Source organism: Sminthopsis crassicaudata, chromosome 2, assembly GCF_048593235.1.
Source record: "Sminthopsis crassicaudata isolate SCR6 chromosome 2, ASM4859323v1, whole genome shotgun sequence".
NCBI lineage: Eukaryota > Metazoa > Chordata > Mammalia > Dasyuromorphia > Dasyuridae > Sminthopsis > Sminthopsis crassicaudata.
Genome location: NC_133618.1, coordinates 536,618,750 through 536,635,295, shown reverse-complemented (window position 1 = coordinate 536,635,295; position 16,546 = coordinate 536,618,750). Strand labels below are relative to the sequence as shown.

At 39.3% G+C, this 16,546-nt stretch overlaps 1 protein-coding gene across 2 annotated transcripts in view; it reads left to right on the top strand.

The window, feature by feature from the left end:
- The window catches only part of CORO2B (coronin 2B), a 232,616-nt gene that overhangs the window by 210,382 nt on the left and 5,688 nt on the right, over positions 1-16,546 (top strand). For both annotated transcript variants that reach the window (XM_074294705.1, XM_074294706.1), the window contains exons 5-10: positions 146-310; positions 1,771-1,887; positions 3,735-3,839; positions 6,554-6,650; positions 8,570-8,682; positions 10,891-10,981. In XM_074294705.1, the coding sequence (XP_074150806.1) occupies positions 146-310; positions 1,771-1,887; positions 3,735-3,839; positions 6,554-6,650; positions 8,570-8,682; positions 10,891-10,981 (688 nt within the window). The remainder of the gene's footprint in view (positions 1-145; positions 311-1,770; positions 1,888-3,734; positions 3,840-6,553; positions 6,651-8,569; positions 8,683-10,890; positions 10,982-16,546) is intronic.

Below are 16,546 nucleotides of genomic sequence, written 5' to 3'. Positions count from 1 at the left end.
GTCACAACATATCATTATTATTTTTTTATTTCTAGAAATCACAATGATTATTGCTATTTGGTTCCTCAAAATCATCAGGATCAGAGCCCTAATTCCATGTCTATCTTTCTGTCTGTCTATCTTTCTTATCTATCACTCCCTACAGGTTCTCATCTGGAACTTGGATATTGGGGAGCCGGTGAAAATGATTGACTGCCACACAGATGTGATCCTCTGCATGTCCTTCAACACAGATGGCAGCCTGTTATCCACCACCTGCAAGGATAAGAAGCTGAGGGTGATTGAGCCCCGTTCTGGCCGAGTGCTCCAGGTGCTGAGCTCTACCCTGCTCAAAAGTATCTTCGTGACCCTGGATGATATGGGAGGGATATAGGGGAGAGGAAGGTGTACTCTGACTGATCTGTCCTTACTCTCCTTTCCCCCTCCCTTCCCTCTATTCTTGCACTGACTTAAGCTAGCTGGGGCAGATCTAACTGATGGGATATGCTCCAAATCATTCTGGATTGGCATATAACTAATCCCAGGTATGGAAGGGCACTAGTTATATGTACCCACAAGTGTGCAGTCTATAGATCAGTATAGATTTTACACACACACACACACACACACACACACACACACACACACACCCCAACTCCCTCATCACCCTAAACAGAATTTCTCTGGCCTAATTCTTGAGGCTTAGTATAGACATTGCCTTCAGAGGCTAGCTTCCTTCCTTGCAGGCTGCAGTATTTTTGGCAGACCTTATCCACTCAATCAGAAAATATCTGTGGAGAACCTACTAAATGATTATGCTCCATACAAGAGTGTTCTCATTCTCTGAAAGCAATATCTGGGGTGGTCAGGATCATCCCTAAGGATGTAGGTCGGGGCAGGAGCTCCTTAGCCTTCCTCCTTCCACCAAGCTTCTTTTCTACCTCTAAAAAAAGGGAGGGGGTAGACACATGTTTAATCCCTAAGTCCTAAATCTATTACTTAACATAATATTGAAATGACCTTATGTTCTCAAAGGCTATGCCAAAGAAATGCAAATCCTGGGCTGATCCTGCCATTTTGGAAAGGCCCTCAGCTGGCCAACTGCCTATCACTAGGCTAGTCTAGGGTGATGGGTACTTTGACAAAAACAACTTTGTCTACCAATCAATCAGCAATTATTTATCACCTACTATGTACCAGGTCAATCTTAGAAAGGTTGTGATTTTCCTCAGTGGAGGACACACCTGTACTGAAGTAATCACAGATCTTAGAAGTATTTAAGTATCAATAGAATAAAGGAAAAAGTAGTCAGGTGAAGGTTTTCCAAGGTTTAGTTTCCTCATTTGTAAAAAGAGCTTAGATTGGAGCAAGAGGACCTGAGATTGAAACCTAGCTTTGCCAATAATTTTCTGTGTGAAGCTAGGCAACTCATTTAATTTCTCTGGTTTCCTCATCAGTAAAATGGGTGTGATTAGACAGTTTCTGAGGTCCCTGCCAGCTCTAAAACTCCTATCTGATGATCCTGGGAAACGTGGAGTTCCAGAGAGAAGTAGAGATGGGATGGGAAGGGGGGCGGATCAGTCCTACCCATTTTGCAGGGTCAATTCATTGGAGGGGAGCACTGTGGACTCATTGCATGATGACCCTCCCTCCTCCAGCCACCCACCCCCACCTTCCTAAGCCACTATTGAGCCATTAGCATGGTAGAAATGAAGGTCCCATGACTCTTAGTGGGTAACTCAGTCTGCTCTAGGCTTTCTCTTTATCTCCCTGCTCCTCCCTCTTCTTCAGGAAGCCAGTTGTAAGAATCACAGAGTAAATCGGGTGGTATTCCTTGGCAACATGAAGCGGCTCCTCACAACAGGCGTTTCCAGGTGGAACACCAGGCAAATTGCTCTCTGGGACCAGGTCAGTAAGTTCCCTTTGGGCTTCTGGATTCTTCCTTCTATCCCCTACCTTATCTGTTCAGGAGAAAGGAGAAATGGAGTGCATGGCTCAGAACTGGAACTTCTGGGTTCTGGGGGCTTTGAGCTTCTGATAAAGTGTTGGGTGGTCTGGGCCTCAGTTATCACTTCTGTGAAATGGGTGCCACATGGTATGGAAAGTCCAAGGAAGGTTGAGGAAGATGGCTATGCTAGAATAAGATGTCAGGCTAATATTTATAATATAAATAGAGAAGAATGATCAAGAATCCAAAATGATCAAGAATCCAATTTAATTCTCAAATGATATACAGTAACCCAATGAAGAAAGAGATATGGAGAATGTGAGATGGTAAATAATTTTTTAAAGTAGTTTGACTTTATAATGTAATTATAGACCCACACTCAGATCTTCTTACTGATGACTTCTTTACCTGGCCCTAAACTGGGGTCTAATTGTACAACAGAGATGGGAGAATGAAAAATCCAAGATAACAGATGGAGCTAGCCCAAAAATTTCCTTGGGAATAGCAAATTGAAATGTGTTCATTTCTATTTGCTCCAGAGTTTCCATGCTTAGGCCAAAACACAGTCCCCTTAACTCTTCACAGAAACAAGAGTTTCTCTTTAGGGTTTAAGGTCATCTAGTTATATCTCTAACTTGTTCTGCTGGTTGACCTCATGAAGGCTTGAAGGATCTAGGGAAACTGGCATCCCCTGTCCCTCATCTTCTAGAGGGTCAGTAGGAGTCAAATAGTCTATAGCCAGGTCTTCTTTCTCTCTGTGCTGTATTTTTTTACTATACTGCCATATTTTTCATGCTCTTGGAGATACACTGCTCATTTTTGCCTGCCCACAACTAGCACAAATATCTTCTCATTGGGAACTGGAGGCAAGTCCAGGATCTGAGTCTGCTATGGATTTCTTTGAGCCATACTGGGATCTGGGAAGCAGGAAAGCATGGAGAGAACGACATAGGCTGAAGACAAAGCAGTTTGGGGGCCCCCAAAGAACACAATAAAATCCAGTATAGTGGAGAGAGGGCCAGCCTAGGCACCAAGAGATCTGAATTTTAGAGCTTCCATTAACGGTAATATTTTCAGCACTTTAAGGTATACAATCTATATACATTATCTCATTTGAGGTCATGATAACTCTGTGAAGTAACTTGTTTTGTAAATGAGGTCAGTAAGTGAGAGCTAGATAGCTAGTAAGTATCTAAGGTGGCATTTGAGCCCAGATCACTCTCAACTCTAAACTCAGCCCTTTTTCTTTAAACACTGCTCACTAATTAGCTATATGACTTGGACAATTTACCCTAAGTCACATGGGTTTCGGTTGCCCCTCATGGAAATAAGGGAATTGGACTAAATGACAGCATTCTATGATATGGGCAAGGTAAGAGCATCAATGCAGGGGTGGATTTGTATAGCAAATTTGCCCTGTGTCCCCTAGCCCAAGCAAGGTGGGCAGCAGCAATGGATTTTATTGCATTTCCAGTGTGTCACATCTTCTATAAAGCCTTTCTTCTTTGCTTCACCTACAGCTAATGACCTTCCTCCTTGAATCTCCCTTAGCATTTTTGGCAACTTTTTAATGGATTTTCCATATAATATTGTATATTAGTTACCTCTATTTTTCTCTTTTCTGCCTCTCAAGAGGCAGGGACTATCTATACTTTGTATTTTCACTAATGTCTAACTTGATATGATATACTGATATATTATCTACAGAAATATTGTTGAATAGATGCATGGATGAATGGATAGATTGATGGATGGATGAGTGCGGAGATATCTGGGACACCAGCTAATGCTACTTCCTTCTATACAGGAAGATCTAGCAATGCCTTTAATTGAAGAAGAGATAGATGGTCTTTCTGGACTTCTGTTTCCCTTCTACGATGCTGATACACACATGCTGTACTTGGCAGGAAAGGTAATATCCATAGAATGCCATAATAAATGAGATGTACTTGATCTTGTGAGGAGACTGAAGGTCCCATTACCTGCTACCAAGCAGGGACTTCCCTATGAGTGCAAATTCTCCTCCACCAATGAATTTTGCCTTCAATATTTTAGCCACCACACCAACACCCATCTCCTTTTAAAGCATCAACATCTAAATTCTCCTAACTTTGTTCTTTGATAAACTCATTCATATTAAGTTATTCCTTGTGAGAGAAAAGTAAATTCAAAAGAGGACCTGCCCAAGAGGTCAATGCTTAACCCAAATAAATCTTCTTGAAGGAGCAGAATTCAGACATCAGAGAAAGACTTAGGAAGTATTTTTAGTCTAGGTGGCTCCTCAAGCACACGTCAATAGCAACCTGGAGATGCAATTGGTTACCTCAAAGCAAACAGCATTTCAAGGAGTATTTCAGGTACTGTGATAAACTAATAAATAGGAGAGATTTAGGAACAAAGGGACTTTCCTGGGGTTCTTCAAGTCCTACCTCATAGGTGAATTTCCATTCTGTCTATGGATAAAATCTCCAAATGTTTCTGCCTAAGCTGTGCCCCCCCCAATCTGAGTCCTAGGTGCTAAACAAAGTAGAATATTTGCTTTTCCCCAGCACCAGGCCTGTATATCTATACCTTGAAATGTCCTGAGTTCACTCAGAATCCTAGATACATCAACTCACCCAGATTCTTCTCTTCTCTAAGCGACTAATAGAAAGGGTGGGTTAGAACCACCTCAAACTTGAAAAAAAGTTGACTATTACATAAGTGGGAGTATTTATACCTTGGAAATGGGAAAACTCTAAAAAACAAACAAACAAAAAATAAAAGGGCATGATTTATTCTTTTACTGATAGTCTAGACTGAAGAAAAAGATAGAAAAATAATAATAATGCAAATCAAACCTATAGTATGTTACATGTAAATACTTTTTTTTCTGGAGATCTAGTTATTAGACATTTACCAGCATAAAACTTCCTAGAAGTCAGGTGGAAACAAGTTCTGGAAGAAGATAGGTGCTAAACATAAGCATAAATTTAATTCCAGCTGTATTTTTATGATAGGACTATGAGACGGGGAAGGTTGAGGCCATTTTTCTTTATTGTAATTTGCAAAGGATTAATGGAAACTGGATCATTAGGGTTGGGAGACAGGTCAAGACATAATAACTTCCTAGCCTTGGTATTTAAATGATGGGAAACATTCTGATTGGTGGTCTCTGTTGTGTATATCTGAGCTTTCAACAAACCAAAGAGGAATTGGTTCCTTCTTTGAGAGATAAAGGACAAGGACTTAGGAACCCAAGTGCTCTGACTCCAAATGTCAGAAGGGCATGACTTCATTTAAGTTGTTTCAATGCAAGGGCCTATGCTAGGTTCTGAGGGAGAGTAATACACAAGACCTGCCCTCAGAGACCTTCCAATCTTGTTAGAGAAATGACACATAAAAAGGCAAATAATGCTTGATTCAAGTAAAACAGTCAGGGAATTATTATGAGGTATTGCATATTTAATTACCAACTGAGTGGTACAGACCTGTTTAAACTATTTAGCTTTAGGAGAAAAGCACACCCCTCTAATCATCTCCTGGGTGATCTCCAGGTTCCCAAGCTCTGTCACAAATGAGGGCAGAGGATCAGAGACAAGATTTCTCTGGCTGGGCTACCTTGGAGCAGGGGATGGTCAACATGTCCTGAGCCCTACAGTCTCTTCACACACTCCTATCCTAAAGGAAGTCATCAGATTATTAGCAATTTGGACTGACTGTTTTACTTGAATCAACAAACTTTGGGAAGTAAGTTATGGCTTAGAGGGTCAGATATTCTCATCACTTGTATCTCCCCACAAAAAGCTAATGGGGAGAATCCTGACCTTCCCAAGGAATATGCCTCTTCCTCAATGAAACTCTTGTAAAATTGTTTGTTTTTAATAATCTCTGGCATCCCTGTTCTTTTCTCTTTCTCTTTTCTCTGTGCTCCTAGGACCCTTACTCCCATCACCAACTTCACATTCTCTCTCTTATTCTTCAGTCAGAGTCTGCTCTCAGAGAAGGATTTAAAACTTGCTCTCACTAAGACACAAATAACTAGTGACAGTCTGAAGATTATTCTTTCCATAGGATCAGAAAAAGACCTAGAGAACATTTATTCCAGCTATTTCACTTTACTTATAAACTGGGGCCCAGAGAATAGATCTTATGACTCATATAAGTCATACAAATAGCAAATAAGGGAATTAAGATTTGAACCCAGGGGCTGCATGGGGGTGGTTATACTTTTATAAGGAATGAAACCTTAAGCTGAAAGAATAATGTCCTAAAAGTGATATAAAGTCTTGGAGCTGTTGTATTTTGCTAAGTCCCATTAGGACTTCCCAGTGTCTCAGAAATAAATATATTCACCTAAATCTGAGCCTAATAGGGATGGGAGTAGGGGTCCAGTTCTAGTTTTTAGCAAAGTAGGAGATGTCTTTTAGTTCCCCAAATTTAATTTGTTCTATAAATTTCTGCAGCCAGTTGTCTAGAATGACTTAAGTCCTCTCCCATCCTGCCAACATTTTGTGTCTTGTATCTAGTCTGTTTAGGTTGGTAATGGAAATTTCAGATCTTCCTCTAAGCTGTCTGATGTGAATATGGAACCTTTCTCCTTCTTCCTCCCCTTCTCCACTTCTCATTCTTGTTTTTGCCTTTCAGGGAGATGGAAATATCAGATACTACGAGATTGGATCAGAGAAGCCATATCTAAGTTACCTCATGGAGTTCCGCTCCCCAGCCCCACAGAAAGGTCTGGGTAAGGGCTTCCACAGTGGATTGCAGCCCCTTCTCAAGGTCACACAAAACAAACAGCCAAAGACAGACCCAAGCCAAGGGCAAATCACTGGGAGTATAGCTGTACATTGTTCTGTACGTTCAGAAGGGATAAGGCACTTTCAGATGAGGAAACCACTTCTACTAATGCAGCCAGCAACTCCCTCTCTACAACTTATGATTTTATAGAACTAGAACACTTGAAATTATATTTTTGTCCATGGACACACAGCTAGCATTGCTCAGACATGGACTGGCTCTGTCTATAGGATAGGGCGCTAGGGCAAGGAGGAAATTGGGAAATCCTTCCAAAGTATTTATTTAAGCAAATTATCAAATCAATACACAGCAGATAGCATTTTTGGATTATAGGATTTGGAACTGGAAGAGGTTCTTTCATTCTGTTCCCTACTTTCACAGGGGGTAAGTGGGGACAAGCCTAGGGGGAATTGACCTTCCAAGGTCACACAAGTCACAAGTCAGAGACAAGATTCAAACTCAAAGCCTCAAATGCCAAATGCACTTCATTGCTACAATGGCATTGCTTCATTAAATCAGGTCACCTGAGAGTTGGTCTAGCTCTGTCTCTGATTTATTATTTCACTTAAGTTCCTATTATTGAGCTTTGTGTGTCAAGAATCACAGGACCAGCAGACTCTTCCCTGGGAATTGGTTTTCCTTTCACTGGTGAATGTTAGAATCCCATGAATTTTTCTAAGGAATGAAAAAAAAAACTTTTACAGGGGTAAACAGGGGTATCCTGAGCACATGAACAGTATCTAGGGGCCTTTCTTGATGTGTGTCCCATATCTTTCTCCCTACTCCCTCTGCTTCTTTTCTTTTTTCTCTCCTTCATCTCTTTTTATAAGTATTCCTCTTCTCTCTTTTTCACACCCCTCAGTCTTATACACACATATATACATACACAACAACCAACTAGAATTTATACAGATTCTAATATGTGCAGGAAGGCACTGTGTTAAACACTTTTCAAATATGTCATTTGATCCTCAAATGCTCCTGGGAGGCAGATGTTATTATGATTTCCATTTTCCAGTTAAGAAAATCAAGGCCAATAGAGGTATATTATTTGTCCAAGGTCACACGGCTAATATCTGAGGCTAAATTTGAACTCAGGTCTTCCTAACTCCAAATTGAGTACTATATATGCTGAGCCTTCAGAGAACATAAGGGGAAAAAATTGTGGACTTGTTTTAAGATTAAAAGGGACTTCTAAAATATGTTTTTCATTTCATTTTTTTTTTGTCCACAGAATCTAGGGCATAGACCTTCAAATCTGCAAATCTTTGGAGAACTTCATTCATTCATTCATTCATTCTTCCATTCATCCATCTATTTATTCATAAAACATTAAATAAGTGCTTTCAATGTGCAGGGCACAGGAGAAAATACAGATTTAAGTAAGATATTGTCCTGACTCTTATCTTACAATCTAGTAAAGAGCTTACTTTGAGAAGGTAATGGCCATCATAGCTTTGTCACTAACTAGCTGTGTGTCTAAGGATAAGTTCATCAGCCTCTCTGTGCCATAGTTTCCTCATCTGTCAAATTAGAGTTTTAGATTAATCTCTAAGGGTCCTCATAGGGCTGAAATTCTATGATTCCAATCAGACCATCTTGGAGAGGTGGACATTGAAAGAATTTCTAGTGACTTCTGACTCAGAAATGGGTCCTCATCATGTGATAGCCTAGCCAGATAAGGATCTAAGCACTCCTTCCTGCACTTTTGCTGACCCAGGGAGGATGAGCATCTCAAGAACTTAAAACAGTTCTGTCCCCTTCACTTCTACTTCTTCCTTTCCCCACACTCAGGAGATGGGACGGGAGATGTATCTGCCTGGGATTCCACTGGACATAAATGTTTATGCTCCCCTTCCACAGGGGTGATGCCCAAGCATGGTCTGGATGTGTCAGCTTGTGAAGTATTCCGGTTCTACAAGCTAGTGACCCTGAAAGGCTTGATTGAGCCCATCTCCATGATCGTGCCTCGGAGGGTAAGTATAGCTTCTGTCATAGGAAAGAGAGGTCATCAGCCAGTCAACATGTCACAACTTGAATATCTACTAAGTTAAACATGTTAAACAGCCCATTGTTAAATACTGTGCAGATACTGAAGAATGGAAATACATAATTTTTGAGTTTTAAAGGGGCTTATAATCAAGTGGGATGGGTGAGGACTCCTTCTGATACATATGAACTCTCCTAGACTTAGGAAATGGCTTTCCCAAGCTCTAGCAGCCCTTTGACATTATGGAAATTTATTGGTGAAGCAACAAGTCTTTGCTGAGTGCCTATGTGCTTATATCTGCTACTTCTGTGGCAGATAAAGAAGAAGTATAAATCATATCCCCTGCCCTCAAGAAACTTATAGTTAATCTAGAGAGGCAGAACTTAAAATACAAAAAAATAACCTTTCAATAATAGCAACAAAATTTTTAGTGTCTCCCCAATTTCTATAAGACAAAACACCAATTTCTTAGCCTTTTTTTAAAGGCATTCCATGTGATGGTTCTAACTCAAGAAATAAACAGCTTTATTTTTTATTCTTTTTTATATTTTATTATTCTCCTTGGCTATGTTCCAGTCAAACAGTGTTATGATTGATACTCTGTCTTCTAATCCAGTATATTTATATCGGTAATAATTCCTCCCTAATTCCTGTATGCACATACTCTCCTTATCCCTCCATCTTAGAATCATTGTCTTCTCAAGTTCAAATGTCAGCTCCTTCATGAGGTCTTCCCTTATACTTTCAGTTATAAGTGCTTTCATTTTCAATTTTTCTTGCCCTCTATTTGTATAGAATGTAAACTCTTTGAGGGCAGAGAGCTACATCTTTGTGTCAGCAGGCAATTAAGGAATATTTCCCAAATTTAATTCAATTGGAAGCCAAACCTAATGGAGTGCAAAAGTGAAAAGCATAAACAATAAATAAAAGAAATTTATGTGCTAATTTTGTTGTATATTTGAGAGGAATAGCAAACTGTCATACTATGTTATGGAAATGCTTGTTTTATGCAATCAATTTAAAATAAAATTTAATAATAATTCTCCCCTCTCCCCTAAGAAAGCCATGAACAATAGAGCACAAAGGAAATTGGAGAAAAGAAGATATTACCCTGGTCAGGGATTCATTCATTCAATAAGCTTTTAGTAAATATCAACTATGTAATAGGTATTGTGCTAAATTCTGGGGATAGAAACACAGAAATGAGATAGTTCCTGCCCTCAGGGAGCTTCTACTCTACTGAAATTCAGATAGGTGAGAGGGGTAAGGCTGGAGACTGTATAACAAGAACAAATAGAGTCAGAAATGACTATGATATCTTTGGGAGAGGCTGAGGAAATTTCTCATTCTTTCAGATTTAAAATGTAATTTTAAATTGTAACACACACAAAACCACACACACTACATCACACTACACAGGTAAGCAGGAGCAACTTCTCCATCCCTTTCTTCATTCCACTATTTTTTAGCCCAGAGAATACTCAAGGGTAGTTCAAGACTTGTTCTCTAAGATGGCAGTCAAGGGAGAGCTTTGTTTGGGATGGGGTGAAAGTTTGGTTCTGACATCAGGCAAAAAAAATTTTTTGGCTCATTACAATCTTGTAGGACATTGGAGCTGACAGGACCCTTCAAGACAAACTCTGTTGAGCTCTAGAAATGTTCAAAACCCTATGGTAGGCATAGTGGGATTACAGAAATAAAGGAGCCACAGTCTCAACCATCAAGAAACTAGCAGTTTACTTGAAGAGGTAAAATATATACATACATAGAGCCAGAAATAATAATGCAAGGTGGTATATGATGTTTCATGTGTACGTGTTGTCTCCCCAGATAAACCATAAACAACTTGAAAGCAGGAATTAATTCTTTTTTCAATCTTTGTATTCTCACTATCTAGCAAAGTGATGGGCACAAATCGAGTGCTTAATTAATGCTTTTTGATTGATTGGTGGAAAAAATGAGAAGTACAGACATTATGTGTTTCTAGTATAACGAGGAGAGAAAGATCACTCTGGCCTGGGTGATCCAAAATGGCTCCACAGAAGAGATAGGATGTGAACTGAGTCCTCTCTGAACAATGGTTAACAGTGAAGACTCTAGATTGGCTGGAATGCAACATTCCCCCTAAGCAACCTTCTGCAACTCATCTGCCTTCTGCCCATTTGCTGGCCTTTCTGTTCTTTCTCATCCATAGTCAGAATCTTATCAGGAAGACATTTACCCCATGACCCCAGGAACGGAGCCAGCTTTGACCCCTGATGAATGGCTGGGAGGCATCAATCGAGGTAAGAATCTGAAAGGCTGGGTTTTTAAGATGGTCCCTTCTCTGACTAGCTCTCTCCTGGAGATTATAGCTTCCCAGGAAATGGGGCACCAGAAATGGAGTTTTCATTCCTCAACCTCTTTTCCAAGACCAAGGCAACTAGGTCACAGCTGGGAAGTCTCCCATCTCCAAGTAAACTCATGTTAGTCAAGTCAAGATCCAATTCTACCCATGGTTGAATAGGCTAGCACCCATATGGTATAATTTCAGGGACCCAGTGCATCACTCTACCTTTCCTAACTATTTTATTGCTGACCATAACTTTGTCCACTGTACTTCCAACAAGATATAATGGGTTATAATTTAATATAAATTAAAATTTTGTTTTGAGAAGTTCACAACTTCTTCCTTTCTGCCTGGGAAGAATTGGAAATTAGAGAATACAATAACAAAAGGTTAGTGTTAAGGGGGATTTTAGAAGATCATCTGGTCCAGGAGTTCTTAATCTTTTAGTGTTTCATGGATCCCTTTGTTCATCTATTAACACTCTATCTTAGAATAATATTTTTAAGAAAGGATTTTTTTCCCATTCAAGTTCTCAGGCCATTTGAAATATTTCCATGGCATCTTTGAACCCCTTTCCCAATTAAGAACTCCTGATTTAGTCTACCCCACCCCATCCCCTCATTTTACAAAGAGAAAACCAAGGCCCAAAGAGCAGCCTGGAATTCAGGCCTCCCAATTCTTATTCCAGTGCTCTTGTGATTACTTCACACCAGAGCCATAATTAGCAATTTTTGCAACTTGGGCTTCTGACATGAATGGGAAGGAGCTTACCTGGAGTATGGCTGCCAATTGAGAAAATTATGATGTATCATTAGGCTTGTGCTGAAGAATTGCAAGTTCTGTCAGTGCCTTTTAAATTGTGGCACCCTGAGTCAAAGTCCCAGCTAATCTAGCCTAGTTATGATTGCAATCACACTAACACTAAGTTCTTCTTGAATCTTACAAATTCTTTTTTTTTTTTTTTGGAGGCTGGGGTTAAGTGACTTGCCCAGGGTCACACAGCTAGGAAGTGTTAAGTGTCTGAGACCAGATTTGAACTCAGGTTCTCCTGAATTCAGGGGTGGTGCTCTATCCACTTCACTATCTAGTTGCCCCAGTTCTTCTTCATTCTTAAATCCAATGTATTCTCTATTCCTCATTGTCTACTAAATAAAAATAAAATACAAGCTAATTAGCCTAGCATTTTTAAGCCCTCAACAATCTGATCCCAACCCAATTTTCTACCTTTTTTCTTTTTTTCTTTGTATTATTCGTTTTCACATGCTCTACATACTAGACAAACTTTACATCTCATGTCCCACATCTTTCTGCATTTTGTATGCCCTCTCCCTGCTTCAAGGCCTCTCATAAATTATCTTCCTTCAAGACTCAGTTCAAGTATCATCTTTTCCACGAAGCCTTCTCTGATACTTTTCACATGTTTGTGTTCTCCCCTCCTCTTCTTGTCTTATTCTGACTTCTCTATAAAACCAGTATGTCCTCCCCCCCCCATAGAACATAAGCTCCTCAAAGGCAATCTGTATTTTAAAAAGTACAAAAATAATGTATGCTATCCTCCTAAGATGAGAGCCCATATTACCTGACTACTTGTCCTGCCTACTCTCCTTCTATTGTACCATTTTCCTTTTTGCTCATTGCTTGTCAACAAAAATAGGACTCCAAAGTATATTATAACCACTTCTTGACTTATACAATGTCAAAATACCATCCTTCAATAAGACTTAATTTAACAAATATTTATTAAGCACCTATCATGTGCAAGCCATGTGTTGGGTGCTAGAGACACAAAGATATGTGCTATATAGACTCTACTTTTAAAGAACTTGTGTCTAATAGAGATATGTTATTCAAATAACAATTAAATAAGGCAGCGAGAAGGCCAGGTAAAGTGCTATGAGAGATTTGAAAGAAGAAGAGACCCAAGGGTTGAAGAGAGAGGGAAATGATCAGAAAAGATTTCATGGGAGATGTAGTTTCTTATTGCTGTTGTTCAGTCATTTCAGTCTTATCCAACTCTTCTTAATCCCATTTGGGGTTTTCTTGGCAAAGACACTGGAATAGTTTGCCATTTCCTTCTCTAGCTCATTTTACAAATGAGGAAATTGGGTTAAAGAGGGTTAAATGGTTTGCCTAGGGTCACACAGCTTGTAAGTGTCTGAAACCACATCTGAACTCAGAAAAATGAGATTTACTGACTCCATGTCTAATATACTCTATCCACTAAGTCACCTGGTGGAATTGGTAATACAGAAGGATTTCCACAGATTGGGATAGGAGACAAAGGATCTTTTTCAGGTATGAGGTCCAGTATGAGTAAAGACAGGGAGATGGGTGAGGGCAGAAATTGAAAGTGATGGATGGAGAATATATGAGCTCAGTCAGAAATTAGAGCACATGAGGGAAGAGGGGGGTTGGCATGTGATAAGATTGAAAAAGTAGATGGAGTTAGATTGTGGAGGATCTTGATTGTCAAATCATGAGTTTCTCAGAGGTCCAAAATGATGGAGATTTCTGTGTGGATCAATAGATTAGTAAGGTTTCTCAAACAGTGGCATGAAGGGTGGCAAAGAAAAAACAGGACAGAGAAAGGAAAATCAGTTAGTAGAGCCTTAGAATCAGTTAGGTGAAAAGAGGGGAGGGGTCTAAGCTAGAGCAGTTGCTTTAGGAGCATAGAAGTGGTCACAGATGCAACTGATGTAGAGATAGATTCAACAAAACCTGACCACTGAGTAGATATGGGGAGGGATGAGGGAGAAGAAAGACTTAAAGAGCTATCTAGGCAGTACAGTGGAGAGTGCTAAAGACTCCAGGTCCAGTCAGAAAGACCTGAGTTTAAATACAACCTCACATATTTACACTGGTCCTTTGCAAATCACTTAACCTCTATTTGCTCAGTTTCCTTATCTGTAAAATGGAGATTAATAATAACACCTCTTGGGGCAGCCAACATGGGGGCAGCTAGGTGGCGCAGTGGATAGAGCACCAGCCCTGAATTCAGGAGGACCCGAGTTCAAATCTGGTCTCAGACACTTAACACTTCCTAGCTGTGTGACCCTGGGCAAGTCATTTAACCTCAGCCTCAGGGAAAAAAAAGAAAAAAATAATAATAACACCTCTCTCTCCCAGGGTTGTTGTAAAGATCAAATGAGATGTTTTGTAAAGTACTTTTCAAATCTTAAAGAGATATGTGCAGCAGAGAACAAAAGAAAACCTAAAAGAAAGCAAAGATGGACAGTTCTAAATACAATGTTTTCTATTATTATATATGCTTTCTTGAAATGGAAATTTATTGTTACATATTTGGAATCCTGTCTTATGTTCTGCTGTGCACATGACAATTTTTTCTTTTTCTGTCTTTTTTTCTATTTTTGTATTTAAGTTTTAAATAAATACATTTTTTAATATAGGTAGTTTCGGTTATAAGCCAAAGTGATTGAGACTATGGTGGGGCTATCAAGTACAACAACAAAAGAGAAATGAGTGGAAAGGGGGAGGTTTTAGAGAGAAGATGATGAGTTCAATTTTGCACATGTTGAATTTGAAGAGTTAGCAATATGTCCCTGTAGAAATACCCAGCAGGCAGCTGGGAATATAGAAGTAGGACTCCAAAAAGGTTGGGGGAAAAAAGATGTGGGTGTCATCTGCATGGACGGTGTCGTTGGAGCCACATGACTGCGTGAGATTGTCAAGGGAGAGAGTATAAAAAGAGGAGAAGGGGGCTACACACAGAACCTTGGGCAACATGTGTACAAAATATTCCAACATTCAGACTCACTTTTACTTAATAGCTTAATACTGAACTAAGACTTCTGGAACACCTTGAGTAACAAAAATGTGCTTGGCCAGAATCTTAGAATCCTGCAAATAAATGAGATCTCTGGAGTCATCTAGCTTGTCCTAGTTTCAGATAGGAATAAACTTAGCTAGCCAAAGGAGAAAAAGCTTCTTCCCTCAGTCACTCTATGTCAAATATGAAAAGTCTCATTATCTGGCATCTCTTCCTTAGAGATCCCCTGCTATAAAGAGGCGTGACTTGATATCCCTGATGTGTCTGTGGGGAAGATATACTTTTTAAGCTTTGAGATCTTGGGAAAAGGAGGGAAAGAAAGTGAGAAAAGGAGGGAAAGAAGGTGGCAGTAGCAAGACCATTATAGTAGTTTTGCTACTATAATGGAGTCTGATTTGGAGATGGAAGGGCTGGAATTACATCCTGCTTCTGACTCCACACTTTTGAGGCCTCTTGGTTTGATGTAAGTGAGACCAGGATGAACAAATTGACAAAAGGAATCACTAAATTTTAGAGTTGGAAGAGACCTCATCAATCATGTAGACCACCTCAGATCTATTAAGGATTACTACTTCAACACACCCAACAACTTGTCATCAAGGCTGTTCTTGAAGACCTCCAAAGAAGGCAAATCCATTTCCTCTCAATGAGTTCTTCTTTGGGATAACTTGAATTATTAGGAAATTTCACCTTACATCAAGCCTAACTTTTGCTATTGGCAACTACCACCCATTGCTTGTAGATCTTCCTGCCGGGGTCGTATTTCTCTTTTCCATAGGAAGCTCATATATGAGAGCTGTCCATCAGACATTGATCATTAATGCTTCTATTCTCCAAGTTGAACATCCCCAGTTTTTTCAACTAAACTTCATATAGCATAGACTAAAGAATGGACTCCATGGACAGACAATTCTGGTTGCTTTCTTCTGGATACACTACATTTTAATCAATGTACTCCCTATAAGTACTGTAAATGTGGTCTGACCAGCACAACAGAAGACATCAGGACTATTATCTCCTCATTTCTAAAAGTTATACCTTATTTAGTGTAGGCCAAGATTATATTAATTTTCTTGCCTTCCGTATCACACTACTAATTGACTCATAATGAATTTGCAGCTTAATAAGACCCTCAGATTTTTTTTTTGGTTAAACTTCGGCATAGCTATCCATCTACTTTTAAAGTTGATATTTTGGACCCAAATGTAAAACTTTACATTTATCCTTATTAAATTTTATCTTATTGGATTTTGCCCATCATTCTAACTTGTCAAGAAGTTTTATAGATTCTGATTCAGTCACTTTTCTTTTCAAATCTCCCACACAATGTCTTAATTGTCATATAGCTTTTAGGATTTAGGCTTATTTATGGAAGGAGGAAGGTGAAATTTCCTCAACAATAGTAATAATATTTTCTATTTTCTTGGCACTTTTAATTTTGCTATGCACTTTCATATTTATTTCACTCTTACAAAATCTTGTGGAGTAGGCACTAGGCAATGAATTATTCTAATCTTTAGTCTCAAGAAACCAGTCTTAAGACAGCTGATGACACTACAGACAAAGCACTGATCTTAGAGTGAGAAAGACCTGAGTTCAAATATGGCCTCAGACATTTTCTAGCTGTGTGATCCTAGCCAAATCACTTCATTTCTATTTTCCCAACTGTAAAATGTGGAGCATAATAGCCTCTACTCTCCACAGTTGTTGTGAACATTAAATAAGATAATATTT